This window comes from Bombina bombina, chromosome 3, assembly GCF_027579735.1.
Source record: "Bombina bombina isolate aBomBom1 chromosome 3, aBomBom1.pri, whole genome shotgun sequence".
Taxonomy (NCBI): domain Eukaryota; kingdom Metazoa; phylum Chordata; class Amphibia; order Anura; family Bombinatoridae; genus Bombina; species Bombina bombina.
Window position 1 is genome coordinate 802993139 of NC_069501.1, and position 19990 is coordinate 803013128.

General features: G+C 38.5%; 1 protein-coding gene across 3 annotated transcripts in view; it reads right to left on the bottom strand.

The window, feature by feature from the left end:
• OCA2 (OCA2 melanosomal transmembrane protein) overlaps positions 1 to 19990 on the bottom strand; it is a 739048-nt gene that overhangs the window by 309851 nt on the left and 409207 nt on the right. For all 3 annotated transcript variants that reach the window (XM_053707724.1, XM_053707725.1, XM_053707723.1), the window contains exon 13: positions 17664 to 17788. In XM_053707724.1, coding sequence (XP_053563699.1) covers positions 17664 to 17788 — 125 coding nt within the window. The remainder of the gene's footprint in view (positions 1 to 17663; positions 17789 to 19990) is intronic.

A 19990-nucleotide genomic window follows, 5' to 3' on the forward strand; every position in this document is an offset into this window, starting at 1 on the left:
TCTGAAAGATGGAATCCTTACAAACTTGTTCAGGGCCTTTATATCTAGAACTCGTCTGAAAGTACTTCTGTTTTTTGAACAATGAAGCCATTTTAATAAAATTCCATCCCCTGTTCCTGCAAAGGAACTGGAACAGTCCCTCCCATATCTTCCAGATTTGAGACAAACTGAAGTAAAGCTTGAGCTTTTACATAATTCTTTGTAAAATTGTACAGAACAAACCTTCCTCTGGGAGGTCTTGTTCTGAATCCTATTCAATATCCCTGAGAAACAATATTCCGAACCCAGGGATCTGGAACAGACTGAAACTAAGAATCCTGAAGGAGGCTTAAATCTGCCCCTTACCAGAACTTATTCCAGTGAGCATTGGGTCTCCAGATTGAACCAAAGGAACCTTACTTTTGAGCAGAGGAGTCAACTTTCTGTTCCTTATTCTGACAAAAGGAACGAAAACTATTAGAAGCTTTGGATTTCCCTCTGGACTTTCTGTCTTGAGGAAGAAAAACCCCTTTACCTCCAGTAACAGTAGATATAACAGAATCAAAATCAGAACCAAATAACTTCCTTCCCTGAAAGTAAAGAGATAATCTAGATTTGTTCACCATATCATCAGACCAGGGTTTAAGCCACAAGGCTCTCCTGGCTAGAACTGCCAAATACATGCTTTCGACGTTAATCTTCATAATATCAAAAACAGCATTACAAATAAAAAAAGAAATGTCACTCTGAAGCAAACCCAATAGATTTTCATTAGCAGAATCCTCAGAATACTGTTCTGAAAGACTAGAAATAAAAATAGAAAGATGGTGACAGCAAAAAAAATAAAATATTATATATTACATAGACAAAAAATAGGCAACGTTTTGGGAGACAATCCCTTAGTCCCATGACTAAGGGATTTTATCCGGAAACCTCGCCTATTTTTTGTCTATGTAATATATAATAAATTATTTTTTGCAGTCACCATGTTTCTATTTTTATCTCTTGGCTTGGACTGTTTGGCAGTGGCCCTTAGGTGACATGCATTTATCCAGAGTGCTGGATTTCCTTGAACTGAAAGACTAGACAACCAGTAAGTAGAAACAGCAGCTACATCAACAATAGAAATAGCTGGTCTGAGAATATAACCTGAATGTAAAAAGGTCCTTCAATAAAAAGATTCTAACTTTCTGTCTAAAGGGGCCTTAAAATAAGTGTTGTCCTCCAAAGTAATAGTAGTAGGTTGAGCCAGAGTAGAAATGGTCCCATCCACCTTAGGAACTGTTTCCCATAATTCTAAATTAACATCAGGTAAAGGATATCACTTTTTAAACCTTGCAGAAGGAGTAAAATAATTACCTGGCTTAGACCATTTCCTATAGATCATGTCAGAGACGGCATCAGGCACAGGGAAAACCTCAGGAAGATTAAAGGGACAGTCTGCACCAGAAGTTTTATTGTTTAAAAAAAAGAAGATAATCCCTTTATTACCCATTCCCTAATTTTGCATAACTAACACAGTTATATTAATACACTTTTTACCTCTGTGATTTCTTTGTATCTAAGCCTCTGCAGACTGCCCCCTTATCTCAGTACTTTTTACTTTAGCTATTGAAGTGGCTCCAATAGCTTAAGTACAAAAGCCTCAGTCGACTCACATTAATTTTTGCCGCAAAAAGTCACCATATTGCCGTTATACTTATTCAGAGACTGTAAGTACACTCAGATATGCCCGTGTGAAGTCCGGAGCTGCAGTTACTGTTCAGACATCCCAAACTACTACAGTACTTAGAAGCTCTAGGTTGCATCATGACACCTCCATATTCTTATTAGAAGAATAGCCATAGATCTTATTGGGCCTGGACACTAAAGATATATGTGCTGATTATTTCTTCCCTATTCAGTACAGTCACCTAAAGCACAGACTGGTCACTTTGCAAGTTGCACAGCTATGTTCCTCTAATAGGGGTATAAATATCCTTGAAATTTAAAGAGACCTGACATCACCTCTCCCCTCAATTTCCTGCTGACCTGGTGTTAGCAGGTCATGTCCTCAACCCCTTCTCTGTCTCTGTCGAGTGGGTTAGGGTTAGGTTAGTGGGTCTGGATTACTACTTTGGTAAGGGGCTCTCGTGACTTCTTAAGAACTCCACCATCTGAAACCAGCATAAACAACTATGACAAATTAGCCAGACGTAACATGGCATATCAGCTACATGCCTCAACTCTGGCGGAGTATTATAGGATCAAGCGGATACCGCGAGAACTTAGGATGAGTACAAGGCCAACATTATTATCTAATCAAGAATACTGCACTAAATTTGAACAAATTCTAAATAAGTGTTCCCTAGATCTGATTGTTCTCACTGTAGAATATTTTCAGAAGGCTATTGATGCACAGACCATCGAGATTGCAGATATGGAGGCTGATCTAAGAAAATCTACAGGCAGTACTGATTTTGATAAGGTCCTTAAAGAGATTAATGAGAGAATTACCAACCTGAAGAAAGAACTGGAGTTGAAGAAAAGAACAAAGTTTAACCGCGATGACCATGATTATCAGACCGGAGCGGTTTACAGATGGACCTGGGATCCGACCGGAAGTCAGCGCAACGTTACTTCCGGGTTTACCCGCAGACGAGAGTGGAGGGCGCACAAAGCAGTGAGTAGCTCCGAGATCACAACGGAGACATCATCTGGGGAGTCATACGTCGGCGGAGACATGGTGGGAGGAAACACCACCGGAGGAACAATGAAGTACAAGCCGGTACAGGAGTTCCAGAGGAGGACCCGTTGAGGGACAAGACATTGATTATTAACATCTCTGGCAAGACACTAACAGGGACACAAAAAGAGGTATTGGAAAAGGGACTATCATTTTGCAAAATGGAGAAATGTAATTTTTTCAAGTTAGAGCAAGATCTTTACAGGTTCAATAGGAACTACAAACTGGAAACTCTGTGACTGGGTGTCACAGATAACCTATAGGAGGCGCTTACTTAACAGGTGGTGTGGGTGGCCCTAGTGTGAATGTGTAATAATCAACACATATGTAAATAAAAACATAACTAAAGTACAAAATTACTATAGAATATAAATTGTTAAAATCATATAAACTTAATTGGAAAATTAATATGATATGTAAATCAAAAAATATAATAATAAAATAAAAATGCAAATGTATATATAAACATACACACGTTGTACTGGAAGATGTCCAATATAAACGGTGCAAATAAAAAGTCCCAAATAAAGTCCGTCTGAGAAAGGGAAAAGTGGAGAAGGCAGCTCTCAGTCTTCACTTCACAAGTGATGTAATTTTCTTATATGGACAACTGTAAAAAATAGGAGCCTGAAATTGAAGTCGTTTTTTTTTTTTTCCAAAAGTGACCCTGCTAGATTTTCTAAGAATGTTTCAAATGTTGTGAATACTGATGAGCTAGCAATTAAAACACTGGGCTTGAGGAATAAAAGTGTGTTTACACCAGCAGTCTATGACTCTAGCATTGACGTGTTTATGAAGCTTGTCAAAAAGGATGTTGATTGTCTTAGAACACAGTGTGATAAGAAGGGTTATTCATTTAAATCTAATATGTCCGAACAAGAAAATGTGGCACTTAAAGCGCTGAATGATGAAAAAAAATGTAATTTATAAACAGCGGATAAGGGTGGTGCAACTGTAATACTTGATAAAGTTTATTACGTTAATGAGATTAAAATACAGTTGTCTAATATTGAAGTATACACACCTTTATCTTATGACCCCTCTAAAAAAAATCCAGTTGGATATTTACAAATGTGTACAAAGAGCATTCCTTAATGGTATCATTGATAATGACACAAAAATTTTTTTAATCAAAGATGAGTTTACTATTCCAGTTTTTTATACACTCCCCAAAGTGCATAAAAATTTAGAGGCACCCCCAGGACGCCCAATTGTGGCAGGCACTGACTCCATATTTACTAATATTTCCATATACCTGAATAAATTGTTAAGATCATTTGTAACACAGTCTATGTCATTTATTAAAGACACAAATGATTTTCTGGATAAAATTAACAATCTACCAGGGCGAATGGATAAGTGTATACTTTATAGTTTGGATATCGTTAGTCTCTACACCTCAATACCCCATACTAGTGGTTTGGATGCAGTAAAGTTTATACTGGTTAAGAGTAATAGATTTTCATTGGAACAGCAGCAATTTATTATTGAGTTACTAGAGATTATTCTGTATTGCAATTATTTTCTGTTTGAAGATGTGTACTATATACAAAAACAGGGTACAGCTATGGGGTCCAATGTCGCCCCTACCTATGCTAATATCTTCATGAGTATCTTTGAAGAAAAGTTTGTTTATGAGAATGTATTGTTTCAGCTATGTGTCGCCACCTGGTGGCGGTACATAGATGATATTTTCGGCATTTGGTGGGGTGACGTTGGATCCCTACAGAGGTTTGTTTCAGAGTTAAACTCTACAACAAGAAATATAAAGTTCACATTATTCTGGAGTGAGCAATATATACATTTTCTTGATACTAAGGTATATAAAGATGGTATGGTTTTGAAAACAGATTTTTATAGGAAACAAGCAGATACAAATAGTCTCCTACATTATACTAGTGCTCATGCTCCTGCATTAATTAGATCACTACCATTTAGTCAAATGCTGAGAGTAAAAAGAATTGTGGGTGATGACACTTTGGCTCAGACAAGACTTAAGGAAATGGGGTGTAGATTTGTGGAGCGTGGATATCCACAGAAAATGATTGATGAGGTTACTAAAAGAGTATTGCTAACACCTAAGGGAAACCCTAACAAGAAAAGACAAATAAAAGATCCTGATAGGATGGTATTTATAGTCCAAAAATACAACGGATTATTCGTAAACATTGGCATATTCTTACTGAGTGTAACCCCGAGGTGAAAGCATTTAGACAACTGCCTATGCCTGCCTACAGAGATAAGTTAATTAGGGCTGATATAGGTAGTGCTAAGAAAACCAAACAGGGCTTCATTACCTCTATGAATAATGGTTGTTATCCCTACCTCAATTGCTCAAACTGCAATAATTTAATAAAAGGAATTTTTTTTACCCACCCCCTAACGGGTCAGAAATGTGGAATCAAAGAATACTATAATTGTAATGCCACTTATGTGATTTATTTAATTAAATGCCCATGTGGTATAATTTACATTGGTGAGATGATCCAAAGGGTCAGAGATAGAATCCTCCAACACAAATCTAATATTAGAAATGGTGACCTTAATGCCCCAGTAGCACACCATTAAGGTTCCAAATAATTGACTATATACCTATTCCAAGGAGAGGGGATAATAGGGAACTTCTCCTTAAAATCATTAATTCCCAAAGGCATGAATAGGGAGATAGATTTGAGTGTATTTTAATATAGGTTAAGTTTAAGTGAATATCTGGAAGTGTTAAAGCATTATCTTTGATGTAATCTGTTTATTAGAACTATCCCCTCCTCATCAGTATTTATACTATGTTTTTAACTTTTACAAAAATGTTGTTTAAAAAATGTTTGTAACATTGACAGGTGTTGACCACTGGGTGTCAGTGATAAAGAATTATGAAGTATACCTGAAAGTGTTAACCCAAGAGGTGTGGTTACACCTGTTTGTATTGTAGGTATTTAAGTTTGTATGTAGTGGCTCATTTTGTATGAACATGAATAAGGGTATATAACCCGAAACGTCGTTCTATTCTATTGCTCTTTGCTATACTTGTGTCATGGAATAAAGAAAAAAAGATTGGAAATACTACAGTGTGATTTTGTTCATTGGATGTTTCTTGGGTGCTTTTGTAGTTTGCACTTCACAGCTTTGTGCACACCTTGGGAGATTTTGTGCTGGATACAGACTTTTGACTTTGCTCTCTGTCCAGTGGGGACACTCACCCCGGGGGAAGTGCTGCCAACTTTAGTTATCAGTCTCACTTATACTAGAACTGATCCCCTGACTACATTTGAATACTAAGCCTACAAATTAAGTTTCAGTTTGAGATTTGCCTTGAGGTAATCGTGGACGCAGTGGAGGGAAGACCGCTCTTTACTGCTCTCTGTCCCACAGATTTGTATGTTGGTCCCAAGGTATGATGTGATCTAGCATGTTCCAGATCGGGGAGAAACCCCAGAGGCCTTATCGCCCACGTAGCCTAGCATATATCACCCTTACTTCCTCCTCGCTACTGAGAAACAGATTCGGACTTCAGCTCAGGGTCCATGACAGTTTAACACGGACTCCAAGAAATACGTTAGTACTGGAACAACTGTCATCATGGTTTTCTTTTAGGCATCTCACAACAATAGCAAATGGATTTAATTAGAGCCTAATAAGTACCGGGGATAACTATTGCACGTCCCACATTCAACTATCATATACCCCGCAAGTACTATACGCTTCAGAATGGAGTGCATCATCCTATTGAAAGATTTGTCTGCACGCCTGGATTGGCACTATGAGAACTGTATGGACGCTCTGCAGCCTAAAATTAACCCTTCATTCGACACTTTGCCCATTGAGGCCCCACAGCACACACGGTGGTTACAGTTTGAATCAGAAGATGTTTATAAAGAGGAAAAGGGGATAGGTACAGAGCCTTATCAGCTGGTCAGTGATATTGATGCACTAATCAACATAGAGTCTACTCAAATATTCAGTAAAAGCCACGGACTTATCCTGCCTGGGCCCTCATACTGATTATAACTGAACTATCCAAAACGACAGCAGAAACCCGGAGAAGGCGCCATCCGGGTGAGAAGCAACAACTATTCAGGAAAGCTTCAAGTGGTCAGCTGGTGAGAGCTAAATGCAGAAGTAGGCGACTACAACGGCCTAGGAGACCTAAGACCTCCCTGCCCTGGAAACAGGTTTGCACAATAAGGACTGGGACTTATACCTTTAAGCTAGCAGGTCTGTTGGCTCAATTAGGGCTGCCCTTTGGGAGAGGTCTTCCAACAATGAAGATGTCAGATATGCTTGCTCACCAGTTTCCAACACCCATGGTCAGATCTGGTGTGAGGTAATTAGTATCTATTGTTGAAGGGGTGCTTATGTTGTTTTAGGTAAATATACTTATGACAATTTACTGTGGTTTATCTGCACCCAAGTTTATAACATGTATAGTTACATAGGATATATTATCTTCAGTGACACTGTTTTTTGGATAAATATTCTCCCGGATGAAGATCTCAGGCTTGGAAATGAGTGGACTACTTATATTTTACACAAATGTTCAGGTCTCAAGTAGAATTTTAATGTTATAACTGGGGTGGCAGTTGACTCTCCCTAATTCATCCATGTTCCTTTTAAAATCCTCTTGGTTTATTTGATGATTGGGTATTACAGGATCTAGAAGCTTACATGTAGTTGTGAATGTTTTCCTAACCTAACTATTATGGCTCTCTATATAATTTTTATATTCCTCTCCCTTCTAGCGGTATGTGAACCCCTAACATTATATTTGAGGTGATAATGTTTTATGCTGATGGAATTATAGTGCCTGTCAGCAAACTTCAGTACTGTCTTTAGTTAAGCCCTAGATGGGGATTTGTTATGTTGTCTTTTTACGTCATAAGCCCCAAATGTTCAAAACAGAAGTTAGAATATATCTCAAAGTTTTATGTTAGCAGGTGGCATCCTCATATTTTCTTGGGCATCTTATTGCTATTACACTTTTAGCCCATACCCTTATTACTAAATACTCCTCACCGGATATCATTCTCATATCTGGACTGCAACACAGGAGCACCTAACTATGTTACCCACATGCCTTCTTTGCTCTCTAAGCCAGACAGGTATTTATTATACACCTATTACATAGGGTTATATATACCTGTATAACGCCATAACGCTAATTAGTTACTACATTACTATAGTTGTTTGTTTAATTGTCAAACAGTAATGGGTAGTGCCTGCAGTTATTTATTATAGCCATATCATTTGTTTAACCCAAGCTAAACCTGGTGTGACTTGTATAAGTAACAAAGCCATAATGAATCACCAAGGCATGTATTAAATCAATAGTTATATGGCAAACTAGGTCACCCAGAAGTTCTCTCAGTTATGATATTACATAAGGTTATGTATATTTGAAGCCTAACCTTGCTATATTTAATAAGGGTTTAACTGCTTAGGTTACAGGTAATTTAAATTTTCTTGTATATAGGTTATATTTACTATAAACTGCCATGTCATCATGGGTCCTGGGGAGTCTTAGGCATACAGTTTGTACTTTTTAATCCCCACTAAAGTACTATCTCCTATCTAACCTCCAAGGGCTCTAAAAAATCAATACTATTGTAATAAAATTTAAAATGATGTTTCAGAATTCTATGTTCTAGATGACCTCCTGCAGTATACATGGTTTGCAGTGCCTCCTCCCTGAACATCCATAACAAATGTGTAATGTAGTGCCATGGCGCATGATGCAGTTACCCTCTTTTTTTGTTACTATACATTGACTATCATTGTTCAAGGGGATAGCTACATAATAATTTACTCAGAGTGGATATACCTACCATACTTGTATTTGGATGTTATTTCTTATGTTGACACCTCGTTTGATATGTATATGCTTGTTATTATTCTATTGGAATTGTCTTGCGGACATACTTTATTGGCTGCTATTTCTCAAAACCTCAATAAAAATTTCTCAAAAAAATAAATAAAAAAAAGTGAAAACTTAAAATTACATGCCCTAGCTAAATAATGAAAGTTTGTTTTGGATTAGAATATCCCTTTAACAGTTTTAAAAAATAAATTTAAACAATTACAAGGCTTATCAGAACCTTTAGGATATTTAATCCTGAATACAAGACAAAACAGTATCCCTGGTCTTAGGGCACATAGAACTTGTAGAAGGTAAAATCTGATCTAACCTTTTATGCTTGTTTGAAGCAGGACAGCAGCCAATGCTTTAGAAACTGAAGCCTTGATAAAAAAAAATCATGGTGGGAGGCACTACATTGATTTAGATTTGATTTCTTAAAGGGACACTGAACCCACATTTTTTATTTTGTGATTCAGATAGAGCATGCAATTTAAAGCAACTTTCTAATTTACTCCTATTATCAAATTTTCTTCATTCTCTTGGTATATTTATTTGAAAAGCAAGAATGTAAGTTTACATGCCAGCCCATTTTTGGTGAACAACCCGAGATGTCCTTGCTGATTGGACAGCACCAATAAACAAGTGCTGTCCATGGTCTGAACCAAAAATTGCCTGGCTCCTCAGCATAAATTCCTTTTTCAAATAAAGATAGCAAGAGAACAAAGAAAAATTGATAATAGGTGTAAATTAAAGTTGCTTAAAATTGCATGCTCTATCTGAATCATGAAAGAAAAAATGTGGGTTCAGTGTCCCTTTAATGTAACCAGACCAAACATGAGCCACATAAATGAGATGGAGATGGCAACTTAGCGCTCTTACAATAAAAATACCTAATAATGGTAGAAATGTGTTCAGGAGACTCAGTTTCTTGGGTAGATTTAAGGACAGAATCCTGCTGCTCCAATGGAGCATATGGCAAAGCAATGCAATAAACACTAATCCTCCCCCCTACACCTAAAAAGCTCTTTAGGAATGGAAACCCCGTCCTAAGCAACTTTTACAAAAAAAGGAACTTTATGCTTACCTGATAAATTAATTTCTTTTACGATATACCGAGTCCACGGGTTTCATCCTTTACTTGTGGGATATAATCCTCCTGCTAACAGGAAGTGGCAAAGAGCACCACAGCAGAGCTGCTATATAGCTCCTCCCTTAACTCCTCCCCCCAGTCATTTGACCGAAGGTATAGGAAGAGAAAGGGAAAGAACTAATAAGGTGCAGAGGTGACTAAAGTTTATAAAAAATAAATCCTGTCTCAAAATGACAGGGTGGGCCATGGACTCGATATATCGTAAAATAAATTAATTTATCAGGTAAGCATAAATTTCCTTTTCTTTTACAAGATATACCAAGTCCACGGGTTTCATCCTTTACTTGTGGGATACCAATACCAAAGCTTTAGGACACGGATGAAAGGGAGGGACAAGACAGGAACCTAAATGGAAGGCACCACTGCTTGAAGCACCTTTCTCACAAAAAATAGCCTCAGAAGAAGCAAAAGTATCAAATTTGGAAAATTTGGAAAGAGTATGAAGGGAGGACCAAGTCGCAGCCTTGCAAATCTGTTCAACAGAAGCATCGTTTTTAAAAGCCCAAGTGGAAGCCACAGCTCTAGTGGAATGAGCCATAAGCTTTTCAGGGGGCTGCTGTCGAGCAGTCTCATATGCCAGGCGAATGATGCTTCTCAGCCAAAAAGAGAGAGAGGTAGCCGTAGCTTTTTGACCCCTACGCTTCCCAGAATAAACAACAAACAGGGAAGATGTTTGACTGAAATCCTTGGATGCTTGTAAATAAAATTTTAAATAGAGAACCACATCCAAATTATGTAACAAGCATTCCTTCTTAGAGGAAGGATTAGGACACAAGGAAGGAACCACAATTTCCTGATTAATATTCTTATTTGAAACAACCTTAGGAAGGAATCCAGGTTTAGTACACAAAAACACCTTATCAGAATGGAATATAAGATAAGGGGAACCACATTGCAATGCAGACAGCTCAGAAACTCTTCAAACTGAAAACTTTCCAAGATAACAGTTTAATATCTATGGAATGCATGGGTTCAAACGGAACCCCTTGAAGAACCTTGAGAACTAAATCCAAGCTCCATGGCGGAGCAATTATTTTAAACACAGGCTTGATTCCGATTAAAGCCTGACAAAATGCCTGAACATCTGGGACATCTGCCAGACGCTTGTGAAGCAAAATTGACAAAGCAGAAAATTGTCCCTTCAAGGAACTAGCTGATAATCCCTTCTCCAATCCTTCCTGGAGAAAAGACAAAATCCTAGGAATCCTAATCTTACTCCATGAGTAACCCTTGGATTCACACCACTAAAGATATTTACGCCATATCTTATGGTAACTTTTTCTAGTAACCGGCTTGCGAGCCTGAATCAGAGTATCAATGACCGGCTCAGAGAAACCCCGCTTAGATAAAATCAAGCGTTCAATCTCCAAGCAGTCAGCTGCAGAGAAGTTAGATTTGGATGTTGGAAAGGATCTTGAATGAGAAGGTCCTTTCTCAATGGCAGTCTCCACGGTGGCAGAGATGACATGTCCACTAGATCTGCATACCAGGTCCTGCGTGGCCAAGCAGGCGCTATTAAAATTACTGAAGCCCTCTCCTGTTTGATTCTGGCAATCACATGAGGAAGGAGAGAAAAAATGGTGGAAACACATAAGCCAGGTTGAATGACCAAGGTACTGCTAGAGCATTTATCAGTACAGCCTGGGGATCCCTTGACCTGGACCCGTAACGTAGAAGTTTGGCATTCTGTCGAGATGCCATCAGATCCAAGTCCGGTATGCCCCATTGATGAATCAAGGTTGCAAACACCTCCGGATGGAGTTCCCACTCCCCCGGATGAAAAGTCTGACGACTTAGAAAATCCGCTTCCCAGTTTTCTACTCCTGGGATAGAGATCGCAGACAGATGGCAAAAGTGAACCTCCGCCCATCAATTATCTTTGATACTTCTATCATCACTGGAGAACTCCTTGTTCCCCCTGATGATTGATATATGCCACAGTCGTGATATTGTCAGACTGGAATCTTCTGAATTTGGCCGAAGCCAACTGAGGCCATGCCAGCAGCGCATTGAATTTCGCTCTCAGTTCCAGAATAGCGATTGGAAATTGAGACTCCACCTGAGTCCACACACCCTGAGCCTTCAGGGAACTCCAGACTGTACCCCAGCCCAGGAGACTGGTGTCCGTCGTTACAATTACCCAAGATGGCCTGCGGAAGCACGTCCCTTGGGACAGATTGTCCTGTGACAACCACCACCGAAGAGAGTCTCTGGTCTCTTGGTCCAGATTTATCTGAGGAGATAAATTTGCATAATCCCCATTCCACTGACTGAGCATGCACAGTTGTAGTGGTCTGAGATGAAAGCGAGCAAACGGGATGATATCCATTGCTGCTACCATTAGTCCGATGACTTCCATACACTGATCCACTGATGGCCGATGAATGGACTGCAGAGCTCGGCAAGTATTTAGAATCTTTGATTTTCTGACTTTTGTCAGAAATATTTTCATGTTTACTGAGTCTATCAGAGTTCCCAGCAATGGAACTCTTGTCTGTTGAACCAGTGAACTTTTTTTTCTACATTCACTTTCCAACCGTGAGTTCTTATAAATGACAACACGATGTCCGTGTAAAATTTGGACAAATAGGTTGATGCCTGGATCAAGATATCATCCAGATAGGGCGCCACCGCTATGCCTCGCGGCCTGAGAACCGCTAGAAGGGACCCTAGAACCTTTGTGAAGATCCTGGGAGCCGAGGTCAATCCGAAGGGAAGGGCCACAAACTGATATTGTTCGTCCTAAAAGGCAAATCTTAGGAATTGATGATGATCCTTGTGGATAGGAATGTGAAGGAACACATCCTTCAGGTCCACAGTGGTCATATATTGACCCTCCTGGATCATTGGCAAAAATTGTACGAATGGTCTCTATCTTGAACGATGGGACTCTGAGAAATTTGTTTAGACATTTAAGATCTAAAATTGGTCTGAAGGTTCCCTCTTTTTTGGGAACCACGAACAGATTTGAGTAGAACCCCTGTCCCTGTTCCAGTTCTGGAACTGGGCAAATTACACCCATTGTGTAGAGGTCTTTTGCACAGCGTAAGAATGCCTCTCTTTTTGTCTGGTCTACTGACAGATGTGAAAGATGAAATCTCCCCCTTGGGAGGAAATCATTGAATTCCAGCTGGTACCCCTGGGTCACAATTTCCATTGATCCTGTACATTCCTTGCCCAAGCCTGAGCAAAGAACGAGAGTTTTCCCACTACTAGATCCGGTCCCGGATCGGGGGCTGCCTCTTCATGCTGTCTTGGTAGCAGCAGTGGGCTTCTTGGCTTGTTTACCTTTAGTCTAGGCCTGGTTAGGTCTCCAGACCGACTTGGATTGAGCAAAGTTCCCTTCCTGCTTAGTGGAGGAAGAGGAAGCAGAGGATACTCTTTTAAAATGCAGAGGATACTCCTTTAAAATTTCGAAAGGAATGAAAATCATTTTGTTTACCCCTCATCTTGAGGGACTTGTCCTGAGGTAGGGTGTGCCCCTTACCTCCAGTAATGTCAGAGATTATTTCCTTCAGCTCAGGCCCAAATAGGGTCTTACCTCTGAAGGGAATAGTTAAAAACTTAGATTTAGACGATACATCAGCAGACCACGACTTTAGCCATGATGCTCTGCGCGCCAGAATGGCATGCGTTTTTCGCTGCTAATTATGCAATTTGAAAAGCAGCATCAGTAATAAATTAATTGGCTAATTTAAGAGCCTATATTCTGTCTAAAATGTCCTCTAAAGGTGTCTCTACCTTCAGAGACTCTTCCAGGGTGTCAAACCAAAAGTCAGCTGCAGTAGTTACTGGAACAATGCAGGCTGTAAGTTGTAAGAGAAAACCCTGGTGAACAAATAGTTTCTTTAGAAGACCCTCTAATTTTTTATCCATAGGGTCTGTAAAAGCACAACTGTCTTCAATGAGTATAGTTGTTCGCTTAGCTAGAGTAGATATAGCTCCCTCCACCTTAGGGACCAATTACCAGGAGTCCTGTATGGTGTCAGATATAGGAAACATTTTCTTAAAGTTAGGAGGGGAAGAAAACGGTATACTTGGTCTATCCCATTCCCTCTTAACAATTTCTGAAATTCTCTTAGGAACCAGAAAAACATCTGTGTAAGTAGGTACTTCTAAATATTTGTCCATTTTACACAATTTTTCTGGGGGAATTGTGATAGGGTCACAATCATCCAGAGTCGCTAAAACCTCCCTGAGCAATAGGCGGATGTGTTCCAGTTTAAATTTAAATGACGTGACGTCCGAATCTGTCTGAGGTAATAAATTTCCTGACTCTGAAAGTTCTCCCTCAGACATAAAATCCCTAACCCCCAAATCAGAGCATTGTGAGGGTGCATCAGAAATAGCCACTAAGGCATCAGAGGGTTCAGTATTTACATTAATACCTGACCTACTGTGTTTACCCTGCAAACCTGACAGTTTAGATAGTACCTCTGTAAGGGTAGTAGACATCACTGCAGCCATATCTTGCAAAGTAAAAGAAGTAGACGCACTAGAAGTACTTGGCATCGCTTGAGTGGGCTTTAAAGGTTGAGACACTTGGGGAGCATTAGATAGCATATCCTGATTCTCTACAGACTGAGAATCATCCTTAGACACACTTTCATTACATAAAATATGTTTTTTACAGTATAAGGCCCTTTCAGTACAAGAAGGGCACAATGTAAGAGGGGGTTCCACAATGGCTTCTAAACACATAGAACATTGAATTTCCTCAGTGTCAGAGTTGAACAGGCTATGTAAACACCACAAAGTCATTAAACACTCTATTTAGTGAGATAACACAATTTTTTTTAAAAACGGTACTGCGCCTTTAAGGTTATAAAAAGCGCACAATTGTGCAAAACCGCTTAAAAAAAGTGTTCACATATGTCCAATTTTAAGATAAACCTGCCCTATAATGCAGTCAGATGTTGCACCCCACAGTAAAGAGAAATTAACCCTCTGAGTTATCATTAAAAACAACGTTTATTAGAAAAACTTTATAATCCCCTGCACCACGCCACAGCTCTGCTGTGGCGCCTACTTGCCCCCAGGGATCTTAATCAAGCCTCAAAATCACTCCGGAACACCAGGCGTCAGTTTGGGCCCAACCGGAGCTGAAAATTACAGTTTGTATGTGAAGAAACTGCGCCATTGAGGCGCAAAATTAGGCCCCGCCCATCCTCTCCGGAATAAGCTGAGCCTAAACAACCACAGTAAAGCGGTCAAACATAAGCTATGTGGGTATAAAAAATAAAGTACTAGCCATGTGGATCCTCTTTAGAGGAAAAGAACCACCAGCCACCCATTTTAGATTGATATTAAAATCGTTAGGCTGCCCCAGTGTCTCACCATAACATATAAAGTTGCATTAGTCTTGAAAACAAAATAATGCCCAGGATTACAGTAATACCCTATTTTTCCACAGAATTACTGCTTACCTCTTCCCTCTATGGGAACTATGTCAGCTAGTTCTGATATATCACAGTCTCCTCAGAAATAAATGACTGAACATACCTCAATGCTTGTAGCATGAAAACTGTTCCTCACACTGAAGATTTCTCTAGCATTCCTCAGCACACTGTGGGAATCAATATGGATCTTAGTTATGTCTGCTAAGATCATCAATCTCAAGGCAGCAATCTTCTTCCAATGCTGCCTGAGAGAAATAGTACTCACTGGTACCATTTAAAAATAACAAACTCTTGATTGAAGAAATTAAAACTTTCATTGTATCACAACTATCACTTTACCCTTCCTATTACTAGCATAGGCAAAGAGAATGACTGGGGGAGGAGTTAAGGGAGGAGCTATATAGCAGCTCTGCTGTCGTGCTCTTTGCCACTGTGAAGAAACTGCGCCATTGAGGCGCAAAATTAGGCCCCGCCCATCCTCTCCGGAATAAGCTGAGCCTAAACAACCACAGTAAAGCGGTCAAACATAAGCTATGTGGGTATAAAAAATAAAGTACTAGCCATGTGGATCCTCTTTAGAGGAAAAGAACAACCAGCCACCCATTTTAGATTGATATTAAAATCGTTAGGCTGCCCCAGTGTCTCACCATAACATATAAAGTTGCATTAGTCTTGAAAACAAAATAATGCCCAGGATTACAGTAATACCCTATTTTTCCACAGAATTACTGCTTACCTCTTCCCTCTATGGGAACTATGTCAGCTAGTTCTGATATATCACAGTCTCCTCAGAAATAAATGACTGAACATACCTCAATGCTTGTAGCATGAAAACTGTTCCTCACACTGAAGATTTATCTAGCATTCCTCAGCACACTGTGGGAATCAATATGGATCTTAGTTATGTCTGCTAAGATCATCAATCTCAAGGCAGCAATCTTCTTCCAATGCTGCCTGAGAGAAATAGTACTCACTGGTACCATTTAAAAATAACAAACTCTTGATTGAAGAAATTAAAACTTTCATTGTATCACAACTATCACTTTACCCTTCCTATTACTAGCATAGGCAAAGAGAATGACTGGGGGAGGAGTTAAGGGAGGAGCTATATAGCAGCTCTGCTGTCGTGCTCTTTGCCACTTCCTGTTAGCAGGAGGATTATATCCCACAAGTAAAGAATGAAACCCGTGGACTCGGTATATCTTGTAAAAGAAAAGAGTCACAGGTACAATGCTAAGTCAAACTGCAAAACAAATCAGGAGGAATAAACACTAAATCCGAGCGCTCACAAAACCTAACAACTAAAAAGGAGATTTTGCGTGCCAAAATCGGACGTGCACATAACCATGCGAAAGTGCACTAAACCAACGTCCGTAAACCGAGGTGTGGGTAAACTATAGAAGATTAAGGGGACCTGCGCTAACCTGACAACTGTTAACCCAACGTGCGAAACCTTAATGCATGTAAACCAAAAAACTAAGTGCAACAAAAAGTTGACACATATAAACTCAAAAAAGTACTCATAACATAGCAATAGGAGTGTCTAAATGTTAATAGAAAGATACTTGCCAATACATACTCGTCCACTAGCAATCAAGCAGCAGACAGCCAAACCAGTACAGAAACATATCTGCAGAGTTTATGGAATACTAGACAAGATTAAGGTTATGGAAAAGTAGTATGTTGTAGATCTATAAAGGGAGGCAAAAGACAAGTCCTTGGAAAATTTCCCATGAGGTAAATTTGTTTTTAAAATAAATCATAAACCATACCCCATATACTTCCCTCTGACAAGCACTGTACTCTGAGGGGAAATTGGGCCTCAATATAGACTGAAAAGCTCTCTTTCTGAATAATCAAATGTACATCTTCATTTTTCAACCACCTCCAGGCAAAGTAAAGACTGAGGCATGTGTGAGGGGTTTTATATAGCTTTTGGGGTTTTGGAATTTTACCTCTTCCTATAGTGGCAGAGAAGAGTAATTCCCAAGAGTAAAGGATCGTAGACTCTCACCACCTGTATGAAAGAAAAGGGCAGTGCTGTGGTAGCCAGTATATTTAAAGAAAGTAAATTGGATAGTTATTTAAAACGTTATGGTCTACCTTAATCATGGAAGTTTCCTTTTGATTTTACAGTCCCTTTAATTGTGTACAGGAACAAATTAGTTTTTATTTGAAATACGTTTTAAAATGTCATCTTTTAGATGGAAAAAGTTGACTAAAATATCCTTTACAATCTATATGACGACAACAATAATAATTCTTACATAACATAAGACAAAATGGGAAATCATAATTTTAAAGCTAAACAATGTATTAGGAAATTAACATGTTTACATAATATTTGTACTGATAAATATATTGTCATGTATATTAGTGAAAGGGGCATTTGGGTGTGGGGGCAGAGGGGTGAATTCAGTGTGTATGCATCTTATTTCTTCATTAGCCCCCCAAAATATTCTGTCAACATCATAGTGGTTACATTAATTTAAAAAAAAAAAGTATTATCAAGCAAATACATGTCTAGCATCACTAAAATAGCAAGTTAAAATAAAATACCTTATGGTGACTGGGGTGAAGAGCAGCATTGTGGTTACATTGTCTAAAAATGCAGACAGGAATGCAGCAAAGAGACAAAGAATTATTATCATTGGCCAGACTCTGCCTCGAGAAAGTTGGTATGCCTGGTATGAAAATAAAAAGAACACTTTAAATGAGTTCAAATACAATATATACCGGTAATCAATAAGTAGTAGCAAAACCAAATAGTACTTTTAACATAATATAATTTATATGTGCAAGGATTTTTGTAAACATTATGAGTCTGAATATAATTAGTGTATCTTAAACATGTGCATTCTTTTTCAGAAAACAAAAAAAAAATGGCATTATTCTTTACTTTACTGAAAAATACCAAAAACAAACCAATAAAAATAAATTAAAAAAAAAAGACAGTAAAACACATTTAATTAATTTTTCATTTTCTGTTGGTGGATGCTGTTTTTATGAAGCAAGCAGGCATTATCCAATGGATGTAAACAAAGAAGGAGCAGCAGAATAGATTGACAGTTTCTCTCAGTCAGTCAATGGAAGCCTGTGGCATTTCTAGCCAACGAGCATTCTCAGGGGGAGGGAAGTCAAAGGGCAATTTTAAACTTATTGCAAAGCTTTTCAGATCTGTGGAGGAATTAGAGGAGGGCTATGGACAAACAGCATCCAGTGGTTTTGTCACCGTAGCATTATGCATAGCAATGCTGGTGGTACTGTTACTTTTATTTTTCAGTGGACCAGTCACACAATGTTTGTCTAACACTGGCCAAAGGTCATGACCCAGACAATCAAAACAGACTGCCAGCCACTGATGTTCTTGTGGGTCCTGTGATAACTGGGGAAGGAAAGGGTCTGCATATTTAGTTGTCACAACACTCAAGAGGAAAATAAATACTATTTGACTGACTTAGAACACTTAAAAGATAAATGTATATGTAGAGTGAGCAGTGGAGGACTTATCTATGGGGACATGTATTCAAACTCCGTACTGTGGTGTACTACTTATCATAGGCCCTCAACAACTCTACTAACTGCCAAAACAGAGATTATTTCTCTGCATTTTTTTATTAATTAAAAATAAATGGTTGCTGCCAGATTTTTTTTCTAAATTGTATAACTATAACAAAAATTAACTGAGTGAAGCTTCAGAACAAACTGACTCAGTAAACAACTGGAAAACCACAATAAAACTTAGTGCAAAGCCAGCAGCAGCTCAGCAAAGCAAAAAAAAGGTTAATTATTTTTTAAAGTTAAGGTGGTCTTGTGTGAGTGAGTGTGTGTGCAGTGAGTAAAAATGAATGTTGGTTGATGCAATACCATGATGTTACTGACGCTGCAAGAGTAAAACCACATTGTGCTAATTCAACTGATGACAAGTATGTGTGGTAATGGGATTATGTGGACACAGTTAAATGGTTGATAAAATAATATGGTACTACCGAAACTGCATGAGTGACACCACATTGCGCTAATTCAACTGACAAGTTTGTATGGTATGGAAAATGAGAGTGTAATTATTTATGTATGTGACTGTGTTGCATTTGTTCTTTGTTTTAATCATTTGTAAACTAAATAGAAAGTAATTATTAAAGCAAAAGGAAACCCCTATTTTTTCTTTCATTTAGATAGAACATACCTTTTTAAACAACTTTCCAATTTACTTCTATCATCAACTTTGCTTCATTTTTTTGGTATCTTTTATTGAAGGAGCAGCAATTCACTACTGTTAGATAACTGAACACACTGGTAATCCAATGACGAGGCATGTATGTTCAGCAACCAATCAGCAGCTAGCTCCCAGTTCCTGAGCCTATCTAGCTATGCTTTTCAACAAATGATACCAAAGAACTAAGCAAATTAAATAATAGAAGTAAATTGGAAGGTTGATTAAAATTACATGCTGCTCTATCTGAATCATGAAAGAAACACAGTGTTATTTATATGAAACACATGAACTAACGCCCTCTGTCAAATGCATTCAAATAAGAGGTGGCCTTCAAGGGCTTAGAAATTAGCATATGAGCCTACAAAGGTTTAGCTTTCAACTAAGAATACAAAGAGAACACAGCAAATTTGAAGATAAAAGTAAATTAGAAAGTTGTTTAAAATTACATGCCCTATCTGAATCATGAAAGTTTAATTTGGACTTTTATCTATTATCCCTTTAAAACACTTAAAATCACTCCTATTTTCAAATGTGCTTTGTACTCTTGGTATCCATTGTTGAAAACGAATATGCACATATCCTACACTAATGGGAGCTAGCTGGTGATTGGTGCCTGCATACATTTGTCTCTTGTGATTGGCTATTTGGATAACTAAATGTTTTCAGCTAG